Consider the following 21,576-nt stretch of genomic DNA (forward strand, 5'->3'; position numbering starts at 1 on the left):
TGATTCTATGATTCTATGATTCTATGATTCTATGATTCTGTGAAATGTAAGAGTTAAATTTCAGCAGCAGACTGTTACTACCTGTACAGAATGGTCTCCCCAAAGCCGTGCTTTGTCTAAGGACTGTGCAGAATCCAGCTCACCCGATGGCCACAACATCTGCAGCCTTACTTTGGCTCTTGGTCTTCAGCTGAAAACATTTTCAATCTATCTGAAAAAAAGTATCCAAACCCAAAAGATCCCAACAAGGGGTGAAAAAAAAAAGCAAGACTTGAAATTGCTGCAGATAAGCAAGATCCTTCATCACAGGCAGCTGGCAAACCTGGTTTTGCTAGTTTGCACAAGAAAGGGGTTTAATTTCCTCATCTTTCTGTATTCTCCTCAACTTTCTATTCTCTTCCCCACTTTCATACATGAAAAACAAAGTAAACATGAAAAGTCTACATGAAAAGTCTACATGAAAAATAAAGTAAACTTTCAGGATTTTATTTGTTAACATTGAATTCTTAATTGCCCGCATCCAAGTTACTGTATAATAAATAAGAAATTTTGGTGGCATCTGAGATGGGGAAATAATGATGTTAATTACATTTTCCTGGTGGAGAGACCAGGACACATATACTGAGTTTTTCAGTGCCTTGAGCTTGTTGTGCTCTGGAAGAGGAAACAGAATCAAAGGGACATGGGGTATTTAAAGATTTCAGCCCTGACCTAGTTATGCTCTGCTCCACTGTACTGAAGAATCAGGCCAACTCCAGCCATCCTTGAGTAATTTTCTCTCTCCTAAATTCTTTTATTCCCAGGCATCTTTCTGTTCCTCAGAATCACCACTGATATATCTGCATGTGATACACACACTGTACTACCCTGTGCACCTTGAATCTGAGTGCAGACTATGCAGGTCAGTTTTTCTAGAGTTGTGAGTGTAGCTGGCACCTGCTTATGGGCAGCTTATATCTGAAACTGCCACAGATGTAGTCCTGGGTAGTAAAGTCCGTGACTTATTTTCCTTCTCCATCGTATTTGAAAATAAAATAATCTGTAGAAAGAATATGGAATATTTATGCATTAAAGAACTATTGCTTCCATATTAAGTTTATTATAAGAACATTGGTTTACAGTTTTTTCCTCTAAGAACTACGGCATAATAACTGGATGATTTTTCCTTAGAATTTTCTTTTATTTGTTACTATATGTTATGTATCTGCAAAAAATAAACCTCCACTGTGATATGCCATTCTCCTGGGCTACCAGCTGAGAAGTCACATAAGAAAAAAACTGGGTATTTCTGAGTCAAAATTTCAAAAAAAACCCACAAAACCAAAAAGCAAAAAAATTCCACCCAAAACTGAATAAATATCACCACGCTTTCAAGTTTTATAGCAACTAAGGTTAGGTTCAGGACAAATGAACCAGCATTTTTCAGCAATCAAAAACACTAGAGATTTCAAACCAGATCTCCCTCTGACTTTGTTTGGGATCTAGGGAGAGATTATCTGTTTCCATTACAAATTTTATTTGAATAAATCTTATCAGTTTTACCCAAGAATCTCAGAACATTTTACAGTCGCTGATTATAACCTTAGTGAAACTCCTTGTGTAGGAGACAAACAAGTCTAGAGGAGCACAATCTGTAAATATTCACATATTATTCTCAAAAATAAATAACAGAACATCCATGTAACCTATGGCCACATGCCAGTCGTAGTTTGCCAAAAGCTATATTAAACTTTTGAGTTAAAACACTGAGGGAAATCAGTGTTGTGCATTACATCTTTTCTGATCTGTGGGAGTTAGGAGGAAGTTCGTGGTAAAATGTAAACAGTGCTGTCAGTGGAGGATGTGAGGGTTGAATTCTGAGGTGTGTTAATTCCATGGAACTTAGGTATATTTTTCACTTTTTAGATGGATAAGAATTTACGCATAAGGGACTGAGGGAAAAAGAAGTGATTTCTCCATAAGATCTGGCCTAAATGGGATGAAAGTTCATTTTCTGAAATTCCACTCCTGGTTCAGTCACAAGATTATAATTTCTTGTGGTTAGAAATGTGATGATTATGTGTTTTTTCATTTGTTTATTTTTTTTTCAGTTTGACCATTTCGTATAGTGCAAGATAGGTTTTATTCCTAAGCAAGGTTCAGTTTCCAGTCTGTTGATTTTCTTACCCCATTCTGCTGAAAACTACAAGTGATGAAGAAATTAAGTTTTGCTTACCAAAAAAACCCAAAAGGTCTTCGTTTTGAAAAAACTAAATGAAAAATTTTAGAAAGGTTATTTCATTTTACGGCAATTTAATCTCAAAGGGAATATTATGTTGTATTAAACTGGCCTAAAGCATTCATTCTGAATTACTTCAATAACACATCCGAATTAACATTTATCAAGGCCAATCCATTTGTTATGCTAGGGAACTGTTATCTCATTTATATGTAAAAGAATTGGACACAGAGGATAAAAAACAAGGAAAGATTATTTAATATTTTGCACCATAAGAGAACTAAGAGGTGCCACATTCAATTCTCCAACAGCGAGTTCAGAACAAACAGAAAGTGAAGCTCTTCCTACAATGTGCAATTCATTCCAAAAGATGTTACAGAGGCCAAAAGTATAAATCAAAAATACATGGACACAAATTCGTAGAACATAACCACGACTGCTGGAAATAATTGCCTGACTATAACCTCTGAGTCAGAAAGCTCTTAAATTTTGATTGCTGGTATCTTGCAGGCTATACCACAGGAAAGAAATGGACTTCTAAGGCATCTTACAATAGTATGTATCCATAGATGGCTGCTATAATAACTATGAGACTCCCCTGCAGGATAAAGACATCTCATGGATAAGGTCATCAAAAAAACAGAAAGAACAAAAAGCAAAAAAAATTATTTCCTTTACTGAAAATATTAATAATTCTGCACACATGTTCATTCTCTTGGATAAGCACACATTACCACTTTTGACCTTTTTTATCCTGACTCCAAATAAAAGCTAAGGTTAACATACAGGATAAGGATCTAAATGTTGATATTAAATCAATGCTATTAAAAAGACAGTCCAAATGCACATGCAAGTAACCAAGGTTCAAGATTCATACAAATGATCTTGATTGCAGGAATAACTGGAAAATAGAAAAACAGAAAACAAAATTTGATGTAGCGAACCAGCCTGTTATTGGTAATAAAAATTGTCTGCAAACATTATGTACTTCAGAAAGCATTAGGGGAACCTCAACAGTTTGTAAGCCTTCCAGTTAAACTTTCCCTCAACAGAAAAATGACATTTTGGCAGGTTTCCCAAAAAAGGTTTTTGTTTTACAGTGCTATGTGAAATCAATTTCCATAAAACCAGCAGATTAAAATCCCTTCTCTGCTGTAAAAGCAAAAGATAAATAAATAAAAAAGGCATTAAAAAGTGCTTTGCTCTCCCTTAAAACCTTTGAAAGCTTTGCTAATATTCAAATGAGGAGTTTTTTGTGTGCAAGCAACATTTGTTTAAGCTTGTCTCTCTGATACCACAGTAATAATTTTTTATTTCTGCTTCTTGAGCCTTTCCAACAGACCAGGGCATACAACATCGCCCAATAACAGCTGAAATTATTCAGAGCAGTGTTTATCTCTTGGCTGTTTGAAATTGCTTTAGTTTATTTATTTATTTTGTCTTAAATGTTGCACGTAGGAAATACATGGAAAGACTTCATGCTGTTTAGAAGCAGCCAGCTGGAAGTTTCTTGGATCACATAAATCAATACATATATAAGCAAGGCCAGAAATATGCTAAGGTCTTCTACACCATCCTCCTCCTTATGGGATGTCCTTTTTATTAGTATATGAAGCTGGGTAATATATAACAAACAGCAGTTTTGAATTAGAGGGGAGGCAGAGATTTGTGATTAAGTTTCTGAAACTGGTCCAATTCCTAATTTTGCTTCAGATTCCTTTTCTGATGTTGCATGTATCACTGAGTTTCCTGGCACATCAGAATGTCACCTGTTATTTGGGTGATAACAAATATTGCTGCACCTTTCTCTTGTCTTGTATCCTTAGCATAAGCATTCTTTCTTTTGTTGTGTGTTTCTGTACTGCAACCAGGACTCTTATCTCCTTAAAAACTGAATCAGATGTAGATAACTATGAATTATGACTGATCTGAGCTGATGTGGCCATGTGATACAGATCTACATAGAGTAATAACGTCATATTGGAAAGTTTTGGCAGAATGAAATTCACTGCCCTGAGCTTTTTGTTCTGGCATATTACGGTTTTAAAATGACTTTTTGTGCTCTCTATCTTGGAAGCTTTTGTTCTTTCAAGGGGATCAGGTGTTGTGGCTTAACCCCAGCTAACAACTAAGCATCATGCAGCTACTTACTCACTCCCCTCCTCCCCGCCATGGGATGGGGAGGAGAATGGGAAAAAGCTAGAAAGTCGTGGGTTGAGATAAAGACATTTTGACAGGAAAGCAAAAGAAGAGATAATAATAATAATAATAGTAATAGTAGTAGTAATAGAACAATAATAAGAAGAAAACAAGTGATGCGCAAATGCAATTTCTCACCACAAGATATCTGACCTGTCCCCAAGCAGCAATTGCTGTCCCCCAGCCAGCTTATATACTGAGCATGAGGTCATATGGAATAGAATATCCCTTTGGCCAGTTTGGGTCAGCTGTCCTAGCTGTGTCCCCTCCCAGCTTCCCATGCACCTGGAAGCCCAGGCCAGCATGAGAAGCTGAAAAGTGCTTGACTGCCTAGCAATGACTAAAACCATCAGTATGTTATCAACATTATTTTCATCCCAAATCCAAAACACAGCACTACACCAGCTACCAGAAAGAAAATTAACTCTATCCCAGCTGAAACCAGGACACCAGGTCTCTTGAGTATCGTCTAATTTGGGATGCCTGTCTGAGCATCAGGTGTCTGCAGATGGTGGTCCCAGTCTGAAAGCTGTAGCATAAACTCGGTGGCACTTCCTCTGCATTGAGTATGACCAGCAAATGTGGTTTTCTTTTTTCTCTGCAGTTCATTATTTAATTCCACCTTTGCCTACATGCTTTTTAAGAACACTTACAGTTGCTTACATCACCTTTTAGGCTCAGTAATTTGGCTCGTGTTTGCCACAAGTAGCCTGATTTCTCTCTTGAAATCAAGATGTAGTTTATGTACAGCACATGTTGTCACAGGGGCTAACAGTGGGATTTATCTCACCTACCTGCAGTTGTTTATGAGGCAGTCATCTTAGCCTCTCTTTATAGCCCACAATAAGAAATAAGCACTTCGAGGGTGAAATTCATCTGACCTATTTGATATCACCACTTCAGAAAGAGATGACTCATACACTAGAAATGCCGATTCCTCTCCAGTGAGTATAAAGGCAGCCTACATCATTAACTGGAATGCAGACATTTGCTCAGATTAATCCAGGGTAAGAGCCCTAGCTATGCATCAGGACTCTGGTGGGCTCGATGCTGAGTAAACTCCAACCAAGATGTTCCACTCTTAATGCGTTCATGTTGTAAGATAGGAAATACACAGGTACAGTCAGAAGGGAACACTTCAGTCAGTGACCATAACAGTCAGGACTGAGAGATAATGACCTCAGTACTAAACTGACTTAAATTCTATCAGGTTTTAGAGGAAGAATTTGAATAACAGTGAATTCGTGTTTCACATGGGCATAAGAGAACGCATCCCAAATGAGTGGACTGCAACCATCAAAAGGAAATAGAGTTTTTGGGCTGAAATCTTACCATTTTGGTGTTGGAAGCTTATGTCATTGGACAGTGAGAAGGGGGAACTAACCTTCCAGTCTGTAATAAAAAATTGGGATGAGCTATAAAGGATATTAATAGTGAAGAGAGATGGTGCACAATTTAGAAAGGAAGGGTGATATGGTTTCAGCAAGAGAGAAAGATGTTGCATCAATCAAGGTGAAACCTGATGAGAATTTGAGAAGTTCATTACCTATGTGGATAGATGGAAAGTCTCTATTGTAAAGTTGTTATGCATGAAGAAAGTCTGTAAAACAGCAGAGAAAGGACTGAGTGAAAGATAACACTCAAGCCACTGGACTGAATGTCAAAAAAGCAAATTCCATTCACAGAATTTGAGCTAATGCATACTGGACAATGTTCGTTTTGAAAGGGAAACATGCTGAACATCTTGAAAGAAGTAAAAGCAAAACCCACCACCACCAAAACCAAAACTGCAAACATTTACTATGGAATTGAATAGCACTGGGACAACAATGACTCTAACAATACTGCTCTGATTATTTTTCCTCTCAATTTTCCTTCTTTTAGTTTTGCTCGTCCAGGGAAAGGTTCATGGCTTGGTAAAGGCAACCTGGAGGCGGGACCAGACCAGTCCAGTATGTCACTAGAAAATCTAGTGTTTGGAGCTGGCTACTGCAAACCCACTTCTTCAGAGGTAAGGAGAATGAATAGTGATGTCTTGCTTCCATTTGGTCACAAAATGTCCACAATATCTGTGAAGACTGTGCCCAGGTTTATATTGCTAGTAACAGGACTTTGTTGGAAGAAGAACCCTTCAAACATTTCTGCATGAATCACCTGGCACTTTGATACGCAGTTACTGGGTGTTCAGCCCCCACCTATATGAACTGTTACAGAAAAGTTCAAGATGTATGGGTATCCCCCTGATTGCCAATGACACTTTTAAGGCGTGATTCACCTGACCAGGTTTCTGCTGTAAGGTGAAATTAATTATTCACAAAAAGATCGTTGCTTTCAGGTCTTATGTTTGACAGCCAGAGGACTTGAGGCATTTTTAAGCATGTTGTGAAGGAAGGATTTGTGCCTGGAGTATTGAGTATTGGGTGTGTTGGTGACAGCGTGTTACACACATTGCCGTACTCAAGGCAGACCCACAGTTAGTGTATGCCTTTGATCTTATTACTTACCGCAGGTGAAGAGGAGAGCTTGTGCAATTTTTAGTACAAAGCTGCTTGTTTGTAAAATAATGATTAGTTGGGGGTTTTGGAGTTTGGCTTTTGGTTTTTTTTTTAAGTGCTAACTTTGAAGTGTTTTTTGTCAGAAATGTTTCCTCAGATCTAGAAATTCAACCCAGAATATTGGAATCAATAACTCGTTAGGAAATCCTGATTCATGGGCTCTGATTGACACGCTACACTCAGCTTCCCTCAACCTTTCCTGTCGAAGCTGTTCTGTTCTGTATAAATATTAAAAATATGCTACCCTGGAGCAGCTGGTGCAAAAGAACTACTAGGGAATTAACTCAGGCTGAGAGAATGTTTGGCCTGAGGCTGCTGCTTAAACCATTGGGTCATTGTATGCTTTTGGCAAACAAACTGACCTCAACCTCTGCCTCTCTGGTAGACAGTCACATCATATAAATTTAAATAACTGATTCAAATATTTGTAGACTAATCTCTGTACATGTCTACCTCATGCAAGAGAGTGGCTTCTTTGGAGAGTGGTTCCAACTTTTCATTATCCTCTGGACAAATCTGAATTGTAAAGAGATAAATGAAAAGGCTAACTGTTCACTCCCATTTTTCCTCTTACTCTCCATTGAAAAATCTTAGTCTGCTGTGATTAGGAAACCTGATCTCTTTCCCAAATGTTTTCCTTAGCTGAAAACTCAAATTTTCTACTATTTCTGTTGACTAATCTTCTTTGATTATAGGCTTTTTTTTCTTCTTTTTTTTTTTTTTATAAATGACAGCATAATTATTATTCTAACAGGTGACCTATTAAATACAAAATGAAAGCACTCTATTATGAACTGATTTTAGCACTCTGCTACCCTGTAGGTCATCAGAACGTCACATACCAAACAATCATAAATATAATGCTGCACACTCCACCTACACATGGCCAGATATGCATTTGCTTAGTTTCAGGAACCTCTGTAAGTCATGACATCTGTTCTTGATCTGAGCATTTTAATTTAATAGACTCTGATGGCCTTTTTGCATATGCTATCCATGATGTATGATAATGAGCAAAGACTATTTATCTTAGCTTAATATAAAAAAAAAAACAGTACAGAGCCAGAAAAGAAACTGCTGTAGGGGTAAACCAAACTCTAAGTGAGGGCCTTGTGACTGACTGCTGGGTTATGTGGGAGTTTATATCAAGCCATAAGTGATTGAAGGAAGAGGAGTAATATTATTTCTTACAGTGGTGCAATGCTTTGCACTGGGTAAAGTTTAATTCCCTTTAAAAATTTCTAGATTCCATTACAGGTTGTTTGAATGTGTTTGTTGAATGTAAATTCAAGTGGACTTTAGTTGTGTCCAGGTTTGGGGAATTTTGCGATCACCGATAGTGGGCATGAGAATGGATCCCACACTTTTCATTAAATGAAAACTGCAGACCTCTCTACTCACTTTATATATATTTTTGTTTGCCTGTTGCATGTCCAAATTAGTAACTATTGAGTACCTTAACTCAAGATATACCACACTTCTTTTTTTTTTGTTTGTGGGCTACTTTGAGTTGATGCAACTGGCTAAATCTAGGCTAGAACAATTAATATATCTTGTCTTCCAAGGCAGACAAAGCCTCAATGGGCAGCAGGACATGTGAAAATGAATTTTAAAGAGACTTCGCTTAATTCATTTTTATGTCATAACATGCTGTGAAACAGATAATGTTAGTCTATCCTGTTTTTCCTTTGGTTTTGTTTCATTTTCATCTCTGCAAAACTAAGCTTGGATCCTTCTACTTGTCACATACCTTCCTGTGTTTTCCTTGATCTGAGAAATCTCCAGCCTAAAGCTCTTAAGATATGTCTCCTGGGCAAGTGTCTTCTGTCTGATGTCTTTTCTAGGGAACTGAATCTGATTATTCAGTTCTCTGTAACACTACAAAGAATTGAGACTTTCCTTATTTGAGGTTTACCTATTGTGAGTAAACCAAACAGAGCTTTTTTTTCCCCCCACAGTTGTAGCCAGTTTATTTTTCCAGATTACTTCCGTTTGAGAAGAAGTTTCTAATGGGTAGGAATTTTAAATCATTCCTGTTGCACCCTCTTCCACAAGTCTAGGAGATGCATGGCTTAAAACCCCAGCGAATTAGTGGTTCACTGTGTCTAAGGCACTTACGAATTCCACAGTTTATTCATTATCACATAAATTCTACGAAGTCATGAAGCAGACTGGCTCACAAAAGTGAACTTTGCCCTCACTAGTGTCATCATACTCAACAGAAGGACTAGCGCCATGGTTTATTTGGTTTATATGGCAAGGTTTTGTAGTGGAGGGGGTTGGGAGCAAGGGTGGCTTCTGTGAGAAGACACTAGAAGCTGCCCCCTTATTAGAGCCAGTTCCAGCTGGCTCCAAAATGGACCCACTGCTGGCCAAAGCTGAGCCCATCAGCGACATTGGTAGCACCTCTGTGACAATATATTTAAGGAATAGTGAAAACCGTTGTGCAGCAGCTGTGACGAAGAAGAGTGAAAAAATGTGAGAGAAACACCTATGCAGGCATCATGATCAGTGAAGACAGAAGAGAGCAGGTGCTCCAGGTGACAGAGCAGAGATTCCCCTTCAGCCTCTGGTGAAGACCATGGTGACACAGGTTGTCCCACTGCAGCCCATGGAAGACCCCATGCTGGCGCAGATGGCTATGCCCTGAAGGAAGATGTTTTTAGATTTGTTCTTATTTCTTGTTCTACTCTGTTTGATTGGTAATAAATTAAATTAATTTCCCCAAAATGAGACTATTTTGGCTGTAACGGTAATTGGTAAGTCATCTTCCTGTCCTTATCTTGACCCATGAGCTTTTTGTAATATTTTTCTCCCTCTGTTCTGTTGAGAAAGGGGAGTGATAGAGCAGCTTGGTGGACACCTAGTGGCCAGCCAAGGCCAACCCACCACACATGATTCAGACAAGATTTGAATACATAGTTTCAATAGAGTAGAGGTTGGATTTACAGTAGTGCTAGGCCCTCAGGAAAGCCAGAATTTTGCTGAAAACTGATGTTAATACTAGTAAGTCATGTTTTCCAGACATCTCTTGAACGCATAGTGAAGGATTCTTATCTTCACATATCGTCTTTAGATCTTACATCCCATTTTATCTCTTTCTTCCTCATAAAACATGGGTGCATCAGCGAGCTTATTGTCTTTTTTAGGCCCATAGATTGACTGTGGAAGTTCCCATCTAGTTTATGTAGTTGATTTGCATTTTTCTTACTGAAAATGCAAGTGACTGCCCTAATTTCTAAAGAATGTCTGTATCAGTCATTAGCTCCTCTTGCCACTTCATAAGCTAATCTTCTGCGTTAGGGCTGCTGTGGTGCCACAGCTTAATGGTAGATCCTGAGGGCTCCTCATTCTGCACTAATGACTTCTCAGTGTGGACACTAATTAAATGCCAGTGGCTTTGGACTGTAGATGTGCATTTTCCCTAGCTCTCCCCAAGTGGCTTCTCAACACCACTGACAGTTTCCTCATCTCCTGGCTTAACGAAGTAGTTATAATAATTAAGCCTTGGTGATTTTTTTTAAGTATTCCACTGTCTTCCCAGTCATCTACCTAGCAAAGAGGGATCTTCCCTTTCTCCATTGCTTCTTTCTTCCCTCTCTAATATTTTCTCTCTATCTATACTACTCTTTTCCTTTCAAGCACATTGAAGGCAATAATGATATTTCTTACTGAAATAAGAATTTTTCGTTATCAGATAAATATGAAGGAAGATGCTTTTATGGTGAAAAAACTAGTAGAGAACAATCTACAGAGTAAGAATATGCACTCAAGCTCTCTTCTTTCAGCCCATAACCTATACACACAGGGAGTATATATATCACATTAGATTAACAATATTTTCAAAATAGGATCATATCTACCGCAGGCTTGGGAGATCTCATGGGATGAAACAGTCTTATGAGCTGTGTGTGACTAGCTTCTCTCAAGGGTATTTGAATTCCCCTTTGGGTCTGCTAAATCGCTTTTCCCTCTGAGGGAAGTTCAAGGGGTTGTTTCAGACGTTACAAGGTCTGCGTCCGGACAGCATGCGGACTCATGCTTTCAGGTGATCTCAGCAGCCATAAGAGCTGCACACAGAAAAATATCTACAAACCCTATATCTACAATAAAAGAAAAATAAACTGTTTCTTGCAGAAATGAAAAAGGAATGGCTACTTACATTTCAGGAGTTTTATGCCTTACCGTGTACCATACACCTCTTCTGTATCCACTGTTGTCAGGCTGTTTTAATGTCTTTGTAATATTGCGCATCACATGCCTGCTGTGTTATAATCAAGTTGAGTCAATGACATACTGGGGGTTATTAATAAACTGTAGTCACAGTAATCTTATTTTCATTTGGATAGCAGTTACACTACAGATAAATTGACTTCTAAGTAGTCAGATTGATTAATCATATGACTTCCCATTAATAAGGCACTAGTGTTTGATAAGAAGTGTTCTTCTTTCATCTAGCATTGATGTAGCTGTCCTAAAAGACATAAAGTTTATGTCTGACATAATACAAGAACTAGGAGTGTAATTCAAATAAAATGGCATCTATAAGATTTCATTTCCACAGACAGTTTGCTAATATTTTCATCTTTTCAGCAATGTACGAAAAACCTAGGCTGTTCCGACTTAACACAAAAATGTTATGCAAACCCACATTTTAATGTTACATAGGAGTCACATGTGTTTTATTCTTCTTTTCTTACGTCTAGTTATGGCTCTTTGGCCACAATTCTTTACTTTTTCTGCTGTGCTTTGACCCTGAAACAAAATTATTTGAGAAAATCAGAGCAAGAGACAGAGAGACAAAGAGTAAAAGGGCAGGGGAGAAAGGCTGAGGGAGTGGCGTGCAGGTGAGGGAAGGCAATGTAAGGCAAAAAAAAAGGTGTTAGCGTTGCAAAAGAACTAAAACTTTGCAAAAGAATAGAACTCCACTGTTTCTTTTTAAAATAAGGGCAATGTGTATTTTCTCTTTTTTTCCCTTTGAAACTAGCAGAGGTTCTCTATCTCCTGATAGAAAAAAAGGGACCTGAAGTGTCGGGAGGGCTGTGAAGTTGCCAAGTCTTCTTTAATCTCTCCTGTTTTCTGTTTCTTGACTGTGTACCAAGGGAGATGTTTTACAAACAATGCCTGATTATTTACAAATTTAAGGTATAGTTAAGATTCTGATTTTACCAATTTAGAACTTCAGTATGTAAGACCGCTTGTATATAGTATTTCACATTTTAAAATAACCTAATTTTAAAAATCCCTAGTATTTACAATAGTTTTTATTTATAATTACTCCATATAACTAATCCAGACTGCAGAAGTGTAGTTTACATCAGAATTTCATCCACAATTGTTGATTTTACATGGAAGCAGCTTTATTTTTGGTCTCAGACTTCTCTGATTTGGTATGACTGTTGTATGGAAAGCACATCTTTCATGTGTTAGCCTGTGTTGGTAATGAGTGTTTTTAAAGGAACAGGATTCTTTTACTGTCTTGCTTATACAAATGGTGATTAGTTGTGTTTGGGTCCCCAGCAGATGTCTAATGCATAATTATTCTGAAGTAGTAAGAGAGAGCTGATATACTGTTCTTTATAAGGTATAATGACAAGTACCTTTAATCAGTGTGTTCAGGGCACCATTTGTGATAGTTACTGATGAAGTCTTTAACAATCTTCTGTTGCCTGAAGATAAATGGCTGATCTTTAGAAAGAACTAAATGATTTCCTAGCTGCAGCAGAAAACAAGGAAACTAATAATGTGACAATAACTGGTTTCTTTAATCATTGACATATTTCTTTTCTGTGGCTCTTACTTTTTGATCTGGTACATGCAGGGTGCAACAAGGCAATGATCTGCACTATGATAGAGTTCAAAAGGGAGATTAATTTGGGATTAGGTCTAAAACATGATGCTGAAAAAGTTTTTCAATCTTTTCACTGTGGGCGTTCAATGAAAGTGTCATGAAATCATTTGGAGATTCTTGCAAGACTCCAGACAGGGCAGTGACGGAGTCTCCTTCTGCAGAAATTCCTCAGAAATTGCTCATAGTGGACAGGTAATTAGTTCCTTTTGAAAATCAATAGAAATTGCACAGGAAGTTCCGCTTTATTTTTTTTTTTGCTTTTTTCCTGCAATGCATATGTATTGGAAGGAATCAGACTGCTGCATTCTCTTTAAAAATCTGCTTGATTCATTATCTTTATAAATCTCTCTGTTTCTCTGCATACCACTGTGAAAAAGTCACACCTAGAGTTGTATAGCTGAAAAATTTTTTATGGCTAATTTAGAGTAGTTCTGAGTGGATTGGTAAGAATAGACTGAGCATGGAGAACTTCTTTTTCTTTCACAGCTACTATTGCAGTTATATACTGAAGAACTTATTTGTCTCCCATTGCCATAATTTCTCTCTTTGGGGCTGAAATCCACTGAAGTGGTTTGTACAGTCATTCACTTATTCAATACTCTTTTAATTAAAGTTTTCCCTTTCTACAGATTCCAGCACTGATTTTTGAGGAAGTTTATAGGAGCGGGCTTGGGACAGGAGTTTCTTTCTTTCCTGAAATAGAGTGCATGAGCAACAGCAACAGCCTTTCTAATCTTCACTTTAGGAAGTGGACTTGGCTGCTCTCTACCTTTTGATAGAGTGCTCTATGATTCAGTTTTTCTTTCTTCTCAGTACTTTTTTCTTAGTAGTACTTTTTTGAAAAATTATCTTCATATGCCCTAAGGAACACTACAATAATTCCCACTGACTGATGAGGAGAGAGTTCTTGAAAGGAGACCTAATCAACTCTCATAGCTTCCAAGCTGATGGCCTTTCCAACAGGAGCACAGATGCCAACAACAGCACAGTCAAGATCCATCATCTGGAAGCTAACTCTTTGGTATTGGCAGGTGTCCCAGACAGCAACTCAGGGACTGGGGAATGAGGAAAGAGATTCCCTCTTTTCCCAATAACTTTGTCTTGTTTTGTGGAAATAAATTTTGAAGTGACAGCAAGAGCCTGTACCTTTTTTCAAAACCCTCACGCCAGTCATAATGACCGAAGCATCAGTTTCACAGCTAATATGAATTATAAGTTTTGGTGCAGTACTTGGGAGAAACACTTACAAGTGCAGTCCCTGTGACATTAGCTTGTGCACAAATAACTGTCTTTTTGCTCCAGTGATTTCATGAGTTCTCCAAGGATCAGGCAAGTTTCAGCAGTCTGACAAACAGAAAAAAATGGTCTAAGAGAATAAAGATGGGTCAGTGTGTTGAGGCCCCATCTGGAGTACTCTGTCCAGTTCTGGGCTCCCCACTTCAAGAAAGATGAAGAGCTACTGGAGAGAGTCCAGCGGAGGGCTACAAGGATGGTGAGGGGACTGGAGCATCTGTCCTATGAGGAGAGGCTGAGGGAGCTGGGCTTGTTCAGCCTGAAGAAGAGAAGGCTGCGAGGGGACCTAATAAATGCTTACAAATATCTGCAGGGTGGGTGTCAGGAGGATGGGGCCAAGCTCTTTTCAGTGATGTCCAGTGACCGGACAAGGGGCAATGGGCACAAACTGAAGCAGAGCAAGTTCCGTCTGAATATGAGGAGGAATTTTTTCCCTCTGAGGGTGATGGAGCACTGGAACAGGCTGCCCAGGGAGGTTCTGGAGTCTCCTTCTCTGGAGATATTCAAGACCCGCCTGGACGAGGTCCTCTACAGCCTGCTGTAGGTGACCCTTTTTTGGCAGGAGGGTTGGACTAGATGACCCATGGAGATCCCTTCCAACCCCTACCATTCTGTGATTCTGTGATTCTGTGATTCTGTGTTATAATTCTCAAAAGTATTGACGGGCAGAGGTGAATAACATTAGACAGAAGTTTAGCCAGTATAAATACAGTATTTTTTGAAGCCACATAGCAATATAAAATGAATTTTAGAAGCTCTTCAGCTCTTCAGTACAAGAATAACTTCTGAAGTTGATTTGACTTAATCGCACATTCAGAGTCTGTACTGGAGTGTTTTGATGAGTGCCAAAAAAAACAAAAGGGCAAAATGGGGACAATGCTTCAAGAAAGCTGTGTGCATAATCAAGAAAGGTGTGTGAGAATTCAAGCAGCTAGACATAGGAGTATTCGGGTGAGAATCAAGGTCTAAGCATGTATTTAGGGTAAGCTAGACACAGCCAGATGCGTATGAGCTTACATGGCTTCTTTGACTGGCATAAACCTTGAGAAATCAAGCTTCCAGTCACTCTAGTTTTACAATAGTGTTTACCTCTGCAGTTCCCAGCTTGGTAGTATGGTATCTGAATAGGGTCTGGTGCATTGATGCCATCTGTGTGCTAAATCACTCTATTATCCCAGCATAGCTGGGTATGTCATGAAGTGTGAAGGAGATGCAGTATCATTAATCTATAGCCTCTGGTTTCTAGTAAGTCAGATAACGCAAACAGCCTATTCCCATCACTTTTCCTTCTTGTCATGTTCTTAGAATCATAGAGTCATAGAATGCTTTGGGTTGGAAGGGACTTTTAAAGGTCATCGAGTCCAACACCCCTCCAATGAGCAGGAACACCTTCCATTAGACCAGGTTGCTCAGAGCCTTGTCCAACCTGACCTTGAATGTTTCCAGGGATGGGGCATCTATAACCTCTCTGGGCAACCTGTTCCAGTGTTTCACCACCCTCAGGGTAAAAAATTTCTTCCTTATATCTAGTCTAAATCTACCCTCTTTTAGTTTAGAACCATTACCCTTTGTCCTGTCACTACAGGTCCTATTAAAAAGTGTCTCCTCATCTTTCTTAAAAGCCCCCTTTAAGTGTTGAAAGGCTGCAATAAGGTGTCCCAAGATGTTCCCAAACTCTTTCCATGTGCAAGAGAAAGCTGTAAAGTCACTTGAAGGCACTATATATCTGCTCTTTGATGACCCAGACTAAAAGTCATTTTCATCTCACAGGTTTTTGTTAGGTCTTGAAGCAATCTGCAATGTTTCTGTTGCAATTAGGTCTACCTGGCATTGGTAGACAAGTTGGCTGATGGAAAGCAAGGGTGAAAGCCTGAACAGAACGGAGCGGTATGTCTGTACCTGACACAGTGTGAAGTCGTGTTCCTGGGGGTGGTAAAGCACTGTTTCTGCTCTACAAGTTTGTTTCTTTTCTAAACACATACAGTTTGACTCTCCAGAGCTGTCAGTCAGACCCTCTTTCTCCTCTACTAAACTCACTAAAAGCATTTTATTTAAAACCATAAAATGATGGCTTGCAGAATAAATGGTAAGCTACTCATGGCTCATGAAATTTGATTGTCTTTGAGTCGAAATTACTTGAGGGCTGGTATATGTACTATGCATAATACAGGAGGTATCTACTGGGCTAGGAAAATGAACCTGTGAAAATGTAATACTTATGCAAATTTATACAGCTGCAGCTATTCAAAAGTTCCCCATTTTGTTGCAGTAAATTATAACAAATTAATATAATTGTCTCAAAGTAACATACCCAGGAAAGTTTCTGATTAGCCATTACTTCTGTTTCAGTGTTAAACCAGAAATTGTAGATTTCTGAAGTGATAAAAAGGACTGTATATTGTTTTATAATTGGCTTTGCAATTTGATGTATGTTTGCATGCATGTCAAAGAGCCATAAATGATTCATTGCCTGAGAGTATCTTAAGTGAGTACTTCAGGAATGCATCATGACAGCATTAGACATTGAGCTGTTTCCTGACAACAAAAGGCATAGAAGCCACTTCCCCCCACATCCAAGAAAACAGACCAGCTTTATAGCACCTAGGCCAAAGTGGAGCATTTCTGATTGCTTGCAAGATGGAAGGTGTCTGTAACCAGGGCTGTAAATTATTGTTTTGGGGTGTGATTGCTTGAATTTATGTAATACTCCAGAAAAAAAGAGGTTTTGAAACACTGCTAAGAGAAAAATCCAATGGATCTCATTTGGTCACTTTGAAAACTTGAATTAGCTGAGTGATGGAACCCTTTAAGCTGTAGAATTATCTTCAGCCAAATAACTGGGAAAGGTATGGAAACTGATTTGTGTTACTTGGTTTTACAATGAGCCTTGGAGTAGGATCTTGCAAGAGATACTCTGTTGATTATTTTTCACAATACAATAATGTACAAAATTCAGGTAAGCTGAAGAATAGCGTGTTTCAAACCAATTAAAGGATTCTCTTCTTCCTCCGTTTTTATAGATCATAATATAGCAGGTATAACACATTGCTGAAAGGTGCTTTTGTGAACTTTGTAGGATTTGCCACAATTGTGCAAGACAACAATGCTGACAGTTACTACAGTCCTTGTTCAGAAAGGATGGGAACTGTGAGGGCTGTGGCGTAAATCAACATTTGGGCAATTTGAGGAAGACTTTGCCTGAAGGCATGCAATTTCTGAAGTTGTCAGGGCTTAGGTTTGGATTTTATTTTCTTTGTTTACCTCTGTCTCCTCAGTGAATATTTGGTACTTTAGTATGATTGGTTGCAAAACACATGACTTGTTGGACTTCTGTTCTGATCCAGTTTGACAGAGCCTATACAAATGGGCATATGTTGCTCACAGCTTTGGGGAAAAATGAGAAGTCAGTTATGAACCAAGCAGAAAGAGGGGGATATGCCAGAGCATTTGCAAATAATAAAAAAAATAATAGTGCTATCAGTATAGACACGATTTCTTCCCACCTGCATATGACTCATAGGAACCTACTTGGCAACACTGTGGCTGGGTAACAGACTGAAAGAAACAATCAAATAAAAAATCTGCCTTAGTAACGAAATGCCAAACTGCTTAAAAAAATGAACCCGTAAAGGTTGAAATAATTTGTCACTGCCAAAAGGCAACTAAATATTTCCTCTTTAGCCATTGTTTGACAGTGTTACTAATGTTTAAATTTACCAAGTTGAGGAAGAGATCAGAAATAGTGTTATGACTGTTCCAATTTTTATATCCATTTGTGAAGACAAAGCTAATTAACCCGCATGCAGTAACTGCTCTGATTATAGACATCTTCACACTGAATTCTGGGCAAAGCTCTCGAATAAATACATTTTGGTGGGCATGACTGGCACCACATCCCTTCTGTCCCGTGAGACTCTGTGACTGAGAACTAAAATGACCCACTGGGAAGCTATTTTCATATAATACCCATTGTAAAAGTCATTTCAGAAGCCAAGCCAGTGGGCATAGAATGAGGGGACTCAGAATGATCTTTGAATTCTAGATTCCTAAAATAAAGGAAATATATCTTATTTTATAATGCATGATGCTTGAATAAGGGTCCTCAGATTTTCCTTGTGGCAGCATCAAACTCATAAAGGTCTTTTCTGCAAAATGCGAACTGCAAATGAGGAAATTCTTCACCTCAGGTAAGTGGGACTTGCTTTTTGAAAATCTTTTTAGTATCCTTTCCGGACTTTTGTCCTGCCTGGTTCTTTATATATGCCTTTCTTTGAACAGCAAGATCCCTGTCTTTGCCTTTGAATCTTTCCTTCTACACAAGTGTCAAACACACTCATCTGAATGATAGCTGAGAAGCAAATTCTATTTCTACTTTGAAGTCTTACACCAGTCATGGAAGCAGAGATACAGAAACAGAGTGCTGCTTCTTGGGGTAACCAGCAATTCATCTCCTCCCATTTCTTATTACACATCTTCCAAAGTAAGGCTCCAGTTTTATGACTCCATATAATTTTTCCTTCCCCGTAGATAAGGATCCATGTCCACTTTGTCAGCAAATTCCCCACTTGCTAGCTGTGGGTTCTTTTTGCCTCTGCTCAGCTTATAGGTAATGCTGGTACATAGTTAACAGGCTGCACCAACATGCTCACCTTTCAATTCAAATACAGTTCTCTAACCCAGATTACTGCTGTGTGTATAATTTAGGCATGATTTGTATACCACCAGGGTCATAAGTACCAGGACTTCCTGGCTGATAGCTTTTACTCAACCTCCAGATTTGGAACATAGTCTTCAAATAAAGAATTTATTCAGGGTGAAGTAACACTAAAAATCCATCCTTTATCTTATGACAAGTTTGCACTCCAGTGTTTGAAGTAATTAACTTTTTCTCTGTATATGGACATATTGTAGCTGAGTAGTTTTATTTTAGGAGGTTTTGAGCTTAAAATGGCAGCTTCGTGTGCGGCTGTCTCAAGGTCTTCACACAACTCAAGCCCAGTTTGTAGGGAAATTTCACTAGGTCCACGCTAAGTTTTCATTGTCATCATCTGCTGCATACAAAATGAGTTTGGTTTCTATAGGTACATTTGTTTAATGAGACTGCTAAGTTGATCCTGTGCTTAGTAGCAGGATATCAATCAGGACCCTCTTCCTCTGGTTCCTCTGGTGATAATACTTCACCTTAAAAACAGGACTCATTAAATGTTTGATCACTGTGATATTGAATTTTGAGGCAATTTCTACAGACTTTTTGGAAGAGCAAAAAAGGAATCAAAATTCAGAAAACCCAAATGGAGTATCAGTGGGGCAAGTGCAGTGTAACTTGGGTTATTTCTCAATATTGAATGACATGCTGATGATGCAGTGTCAGCCTAATTCTCCTCTTATATGTTGTGGCCTATTGGTATGCCGTTTTCCTAACAAGTGAGAGAGCCGGAATACTGTGGTCAGAGACAGAAAGTGGTAATGCGATCATTGAGTTCAGTCCACCACCTTTGTGGGAATCTGTGAAATAGCTGTGTGTAATAGTAGGTTGGAATATATTTTCCATACAAACGTCCTCTCTGCATCCTACTGTTTACTGTTCCCCTTCTTAAAAAATTGCTATAGCACCCTGTGCTATGTTACATGATTCAGCACACGGCAACTTCTGTAGCTTCACAATGTACAGATGAGTTTAAGGTAATTTGTATCTGTAGCACATTAAGAAGGTGTACAAGGTCTATTGTGATTCTTAAGTGACAAGTCTTGAAATGTGAAGCCACAATAATTAGGTAACTTGCAATCACTATTAAAAATGCCTTAAAAAAAAAAAAACTGTTTCATTTCACTCTGAATAAGGAAATATTTTCTTTCTAAGTTGACCTAACATGTTCTTTTTTTTCCCAGTTAGGGCATAGAACTGTAAAATCAATTATTCCTGTAGCTGTAGTCATACGTGAACAGAGATCCAAGCCTGAAGTCACTTTCCGGCAGTGACTGGCAGTATTTAATAGAGCTTGGCATTTCTAAATAGGAAGCTGTGGTCCTCACTGTAGCTTTTATTAAATAAAGAGCATTTCAGAGTGACCATTTGCTCTGGGTCTGTGCATCAGAAAACAACACTGACCTGAGTAGTTTGGTGCGTGCAGTATGATAGAAGTTCATTGTGTTTCATAGCATATTGTGCCAAACACTGTGAGAGAAATGGCATCTGCAAGAGAACTGGTTTTGACTGATTTGTCTGTCAAGTCTAAACTAGCCCATGTGCTCTGGCAATGTGCCGTCAGTTACAGAATCACAGAATCACAGAATGTTAGGGTTGGAAGGGACCTCTGTGGGTCATCTAGTCCAACCCTCCTGCCAAAGCAGAGTCACCTACAGTAGGCTGCACAGGACCGTGTCCATGTGGGTCTTGAATATCTCCAGAGAAGGAGACTCCACAACCTCCCTGGGCAGCCTGTTCCAGTGCTCTGTCACCCTCAGAGTGAAGAAGTTCTTCCTCATGTTCAGCTGGAACTTCCTGTGCTTCAGTTTGTGCCCATTGCCCCTTGTCCTGTCACTGGGCACCACTGAAAAGAGTCTGGCCCCATCCTCCTGACACCCATCCTTATGATATTTACAAGCATTTATAAGTTGGGTCTTGCATCAGCCAGGGTGATACCCTCCTGCAGGGAACACTGTGAGGACAACGCAAGAGGGTACTTTTACTTCCCGACACACCTCTTCACTTCCATCTTGGGTGTGTCCAGTTCCTGCGTTTTCTCTAAGTGAAAGGATTTCCAGACAAATACCTGCTCTGGGACTGGTTGTCAGCTCCTTGAAGCCAACAGTTACTGCTGCGTGAAGAATGCAAATCGTTATGTCTGAAACATTCATACTGTTTGAGGGAAGAAAATATCTGTTCAAGTTCAGGATGCCCTGCAGTTCTCTCACTGTGCCTGCACCTGGAAAGGGTTGTTCAGACAATCTTTCTAAGCATTAGTTTTCTCAAATGTAAAACATGGGAAACTGTACTCACATTTATGGTGCACTTCAGATTTTATAAATGACAACCACTTTGTAAAAACAGAGCCTCTTAATCTTTGTGTGTTGTTTTTATTGCCATTGCTATTTCAGTATTTCCAGGCTGACATAAATACAATCCCCAATTAAATCCTGATTCTTGCTCTAGAAGCTGGAGAATTAAAAAAGTAAACTAAGTTAGAGTCTCTGTTACCTCTAAGCCCTAAAACATCACAGTTCACTAGAAAGGACTGCTAAAAACTATATGAATTCCTTTTTTTTTTTGTTTTAGTAAGCCACTGGCGTGGAACTTCTCTGAATTGTCTGCATACAAATTAAAGTTGAATTTTCCTTCACAAACAGTCTGTGGAAAGCAAGGAGCATTTCTAGAGAATAATGCATTGTAACATCAACATTGGAATTAGAAGGGATGAACTGTGCTCCAAAAATGCCTGTATGTGCTATGAAGTAAGTCC

At 38.8% G+C, this 21,576-nt stretch overlaps 1 protein-coding gene across 1 annotated transcript in view; it reads left to right on the forward strand.

Moving 5' to 3' along the window:
• The window catches only part of FAM135B (family with sequence similarity 135 member B), a 218,949-nt gene that overhangs the window by 153,618 nt on the left and 43,755 nt on the right, over nucleotides 1-21,576 (forward strand). The window contains exon 8 of the mRNA XM_075415511.1: nucleotides 6,302-6,428. Coding sequence (XP_075271626.1) covers nucleotides 6,302-6,428 — 127 coding nt within the window. The remainder of the gene's footprint in view (nucleotides 1-6,301; nucleotides 6,429-21,576) is intronic.

The sequence above is a fragment of the Opisthocomus hoazin genome, chromosome 3, assembly GCF_030867145.1.
Source record: "Opisthocomus hoazin isolate bOpiHoa1 chromosome 3, bOpiHoa1.hap1, whole genome shotgun sequence".
NCBI lineage: Eukaryota > Metazoa > Chordata > Aves > Opisthocomiformes > Opisthocomidae > Opisthocomus > Opisthocomus hoazin.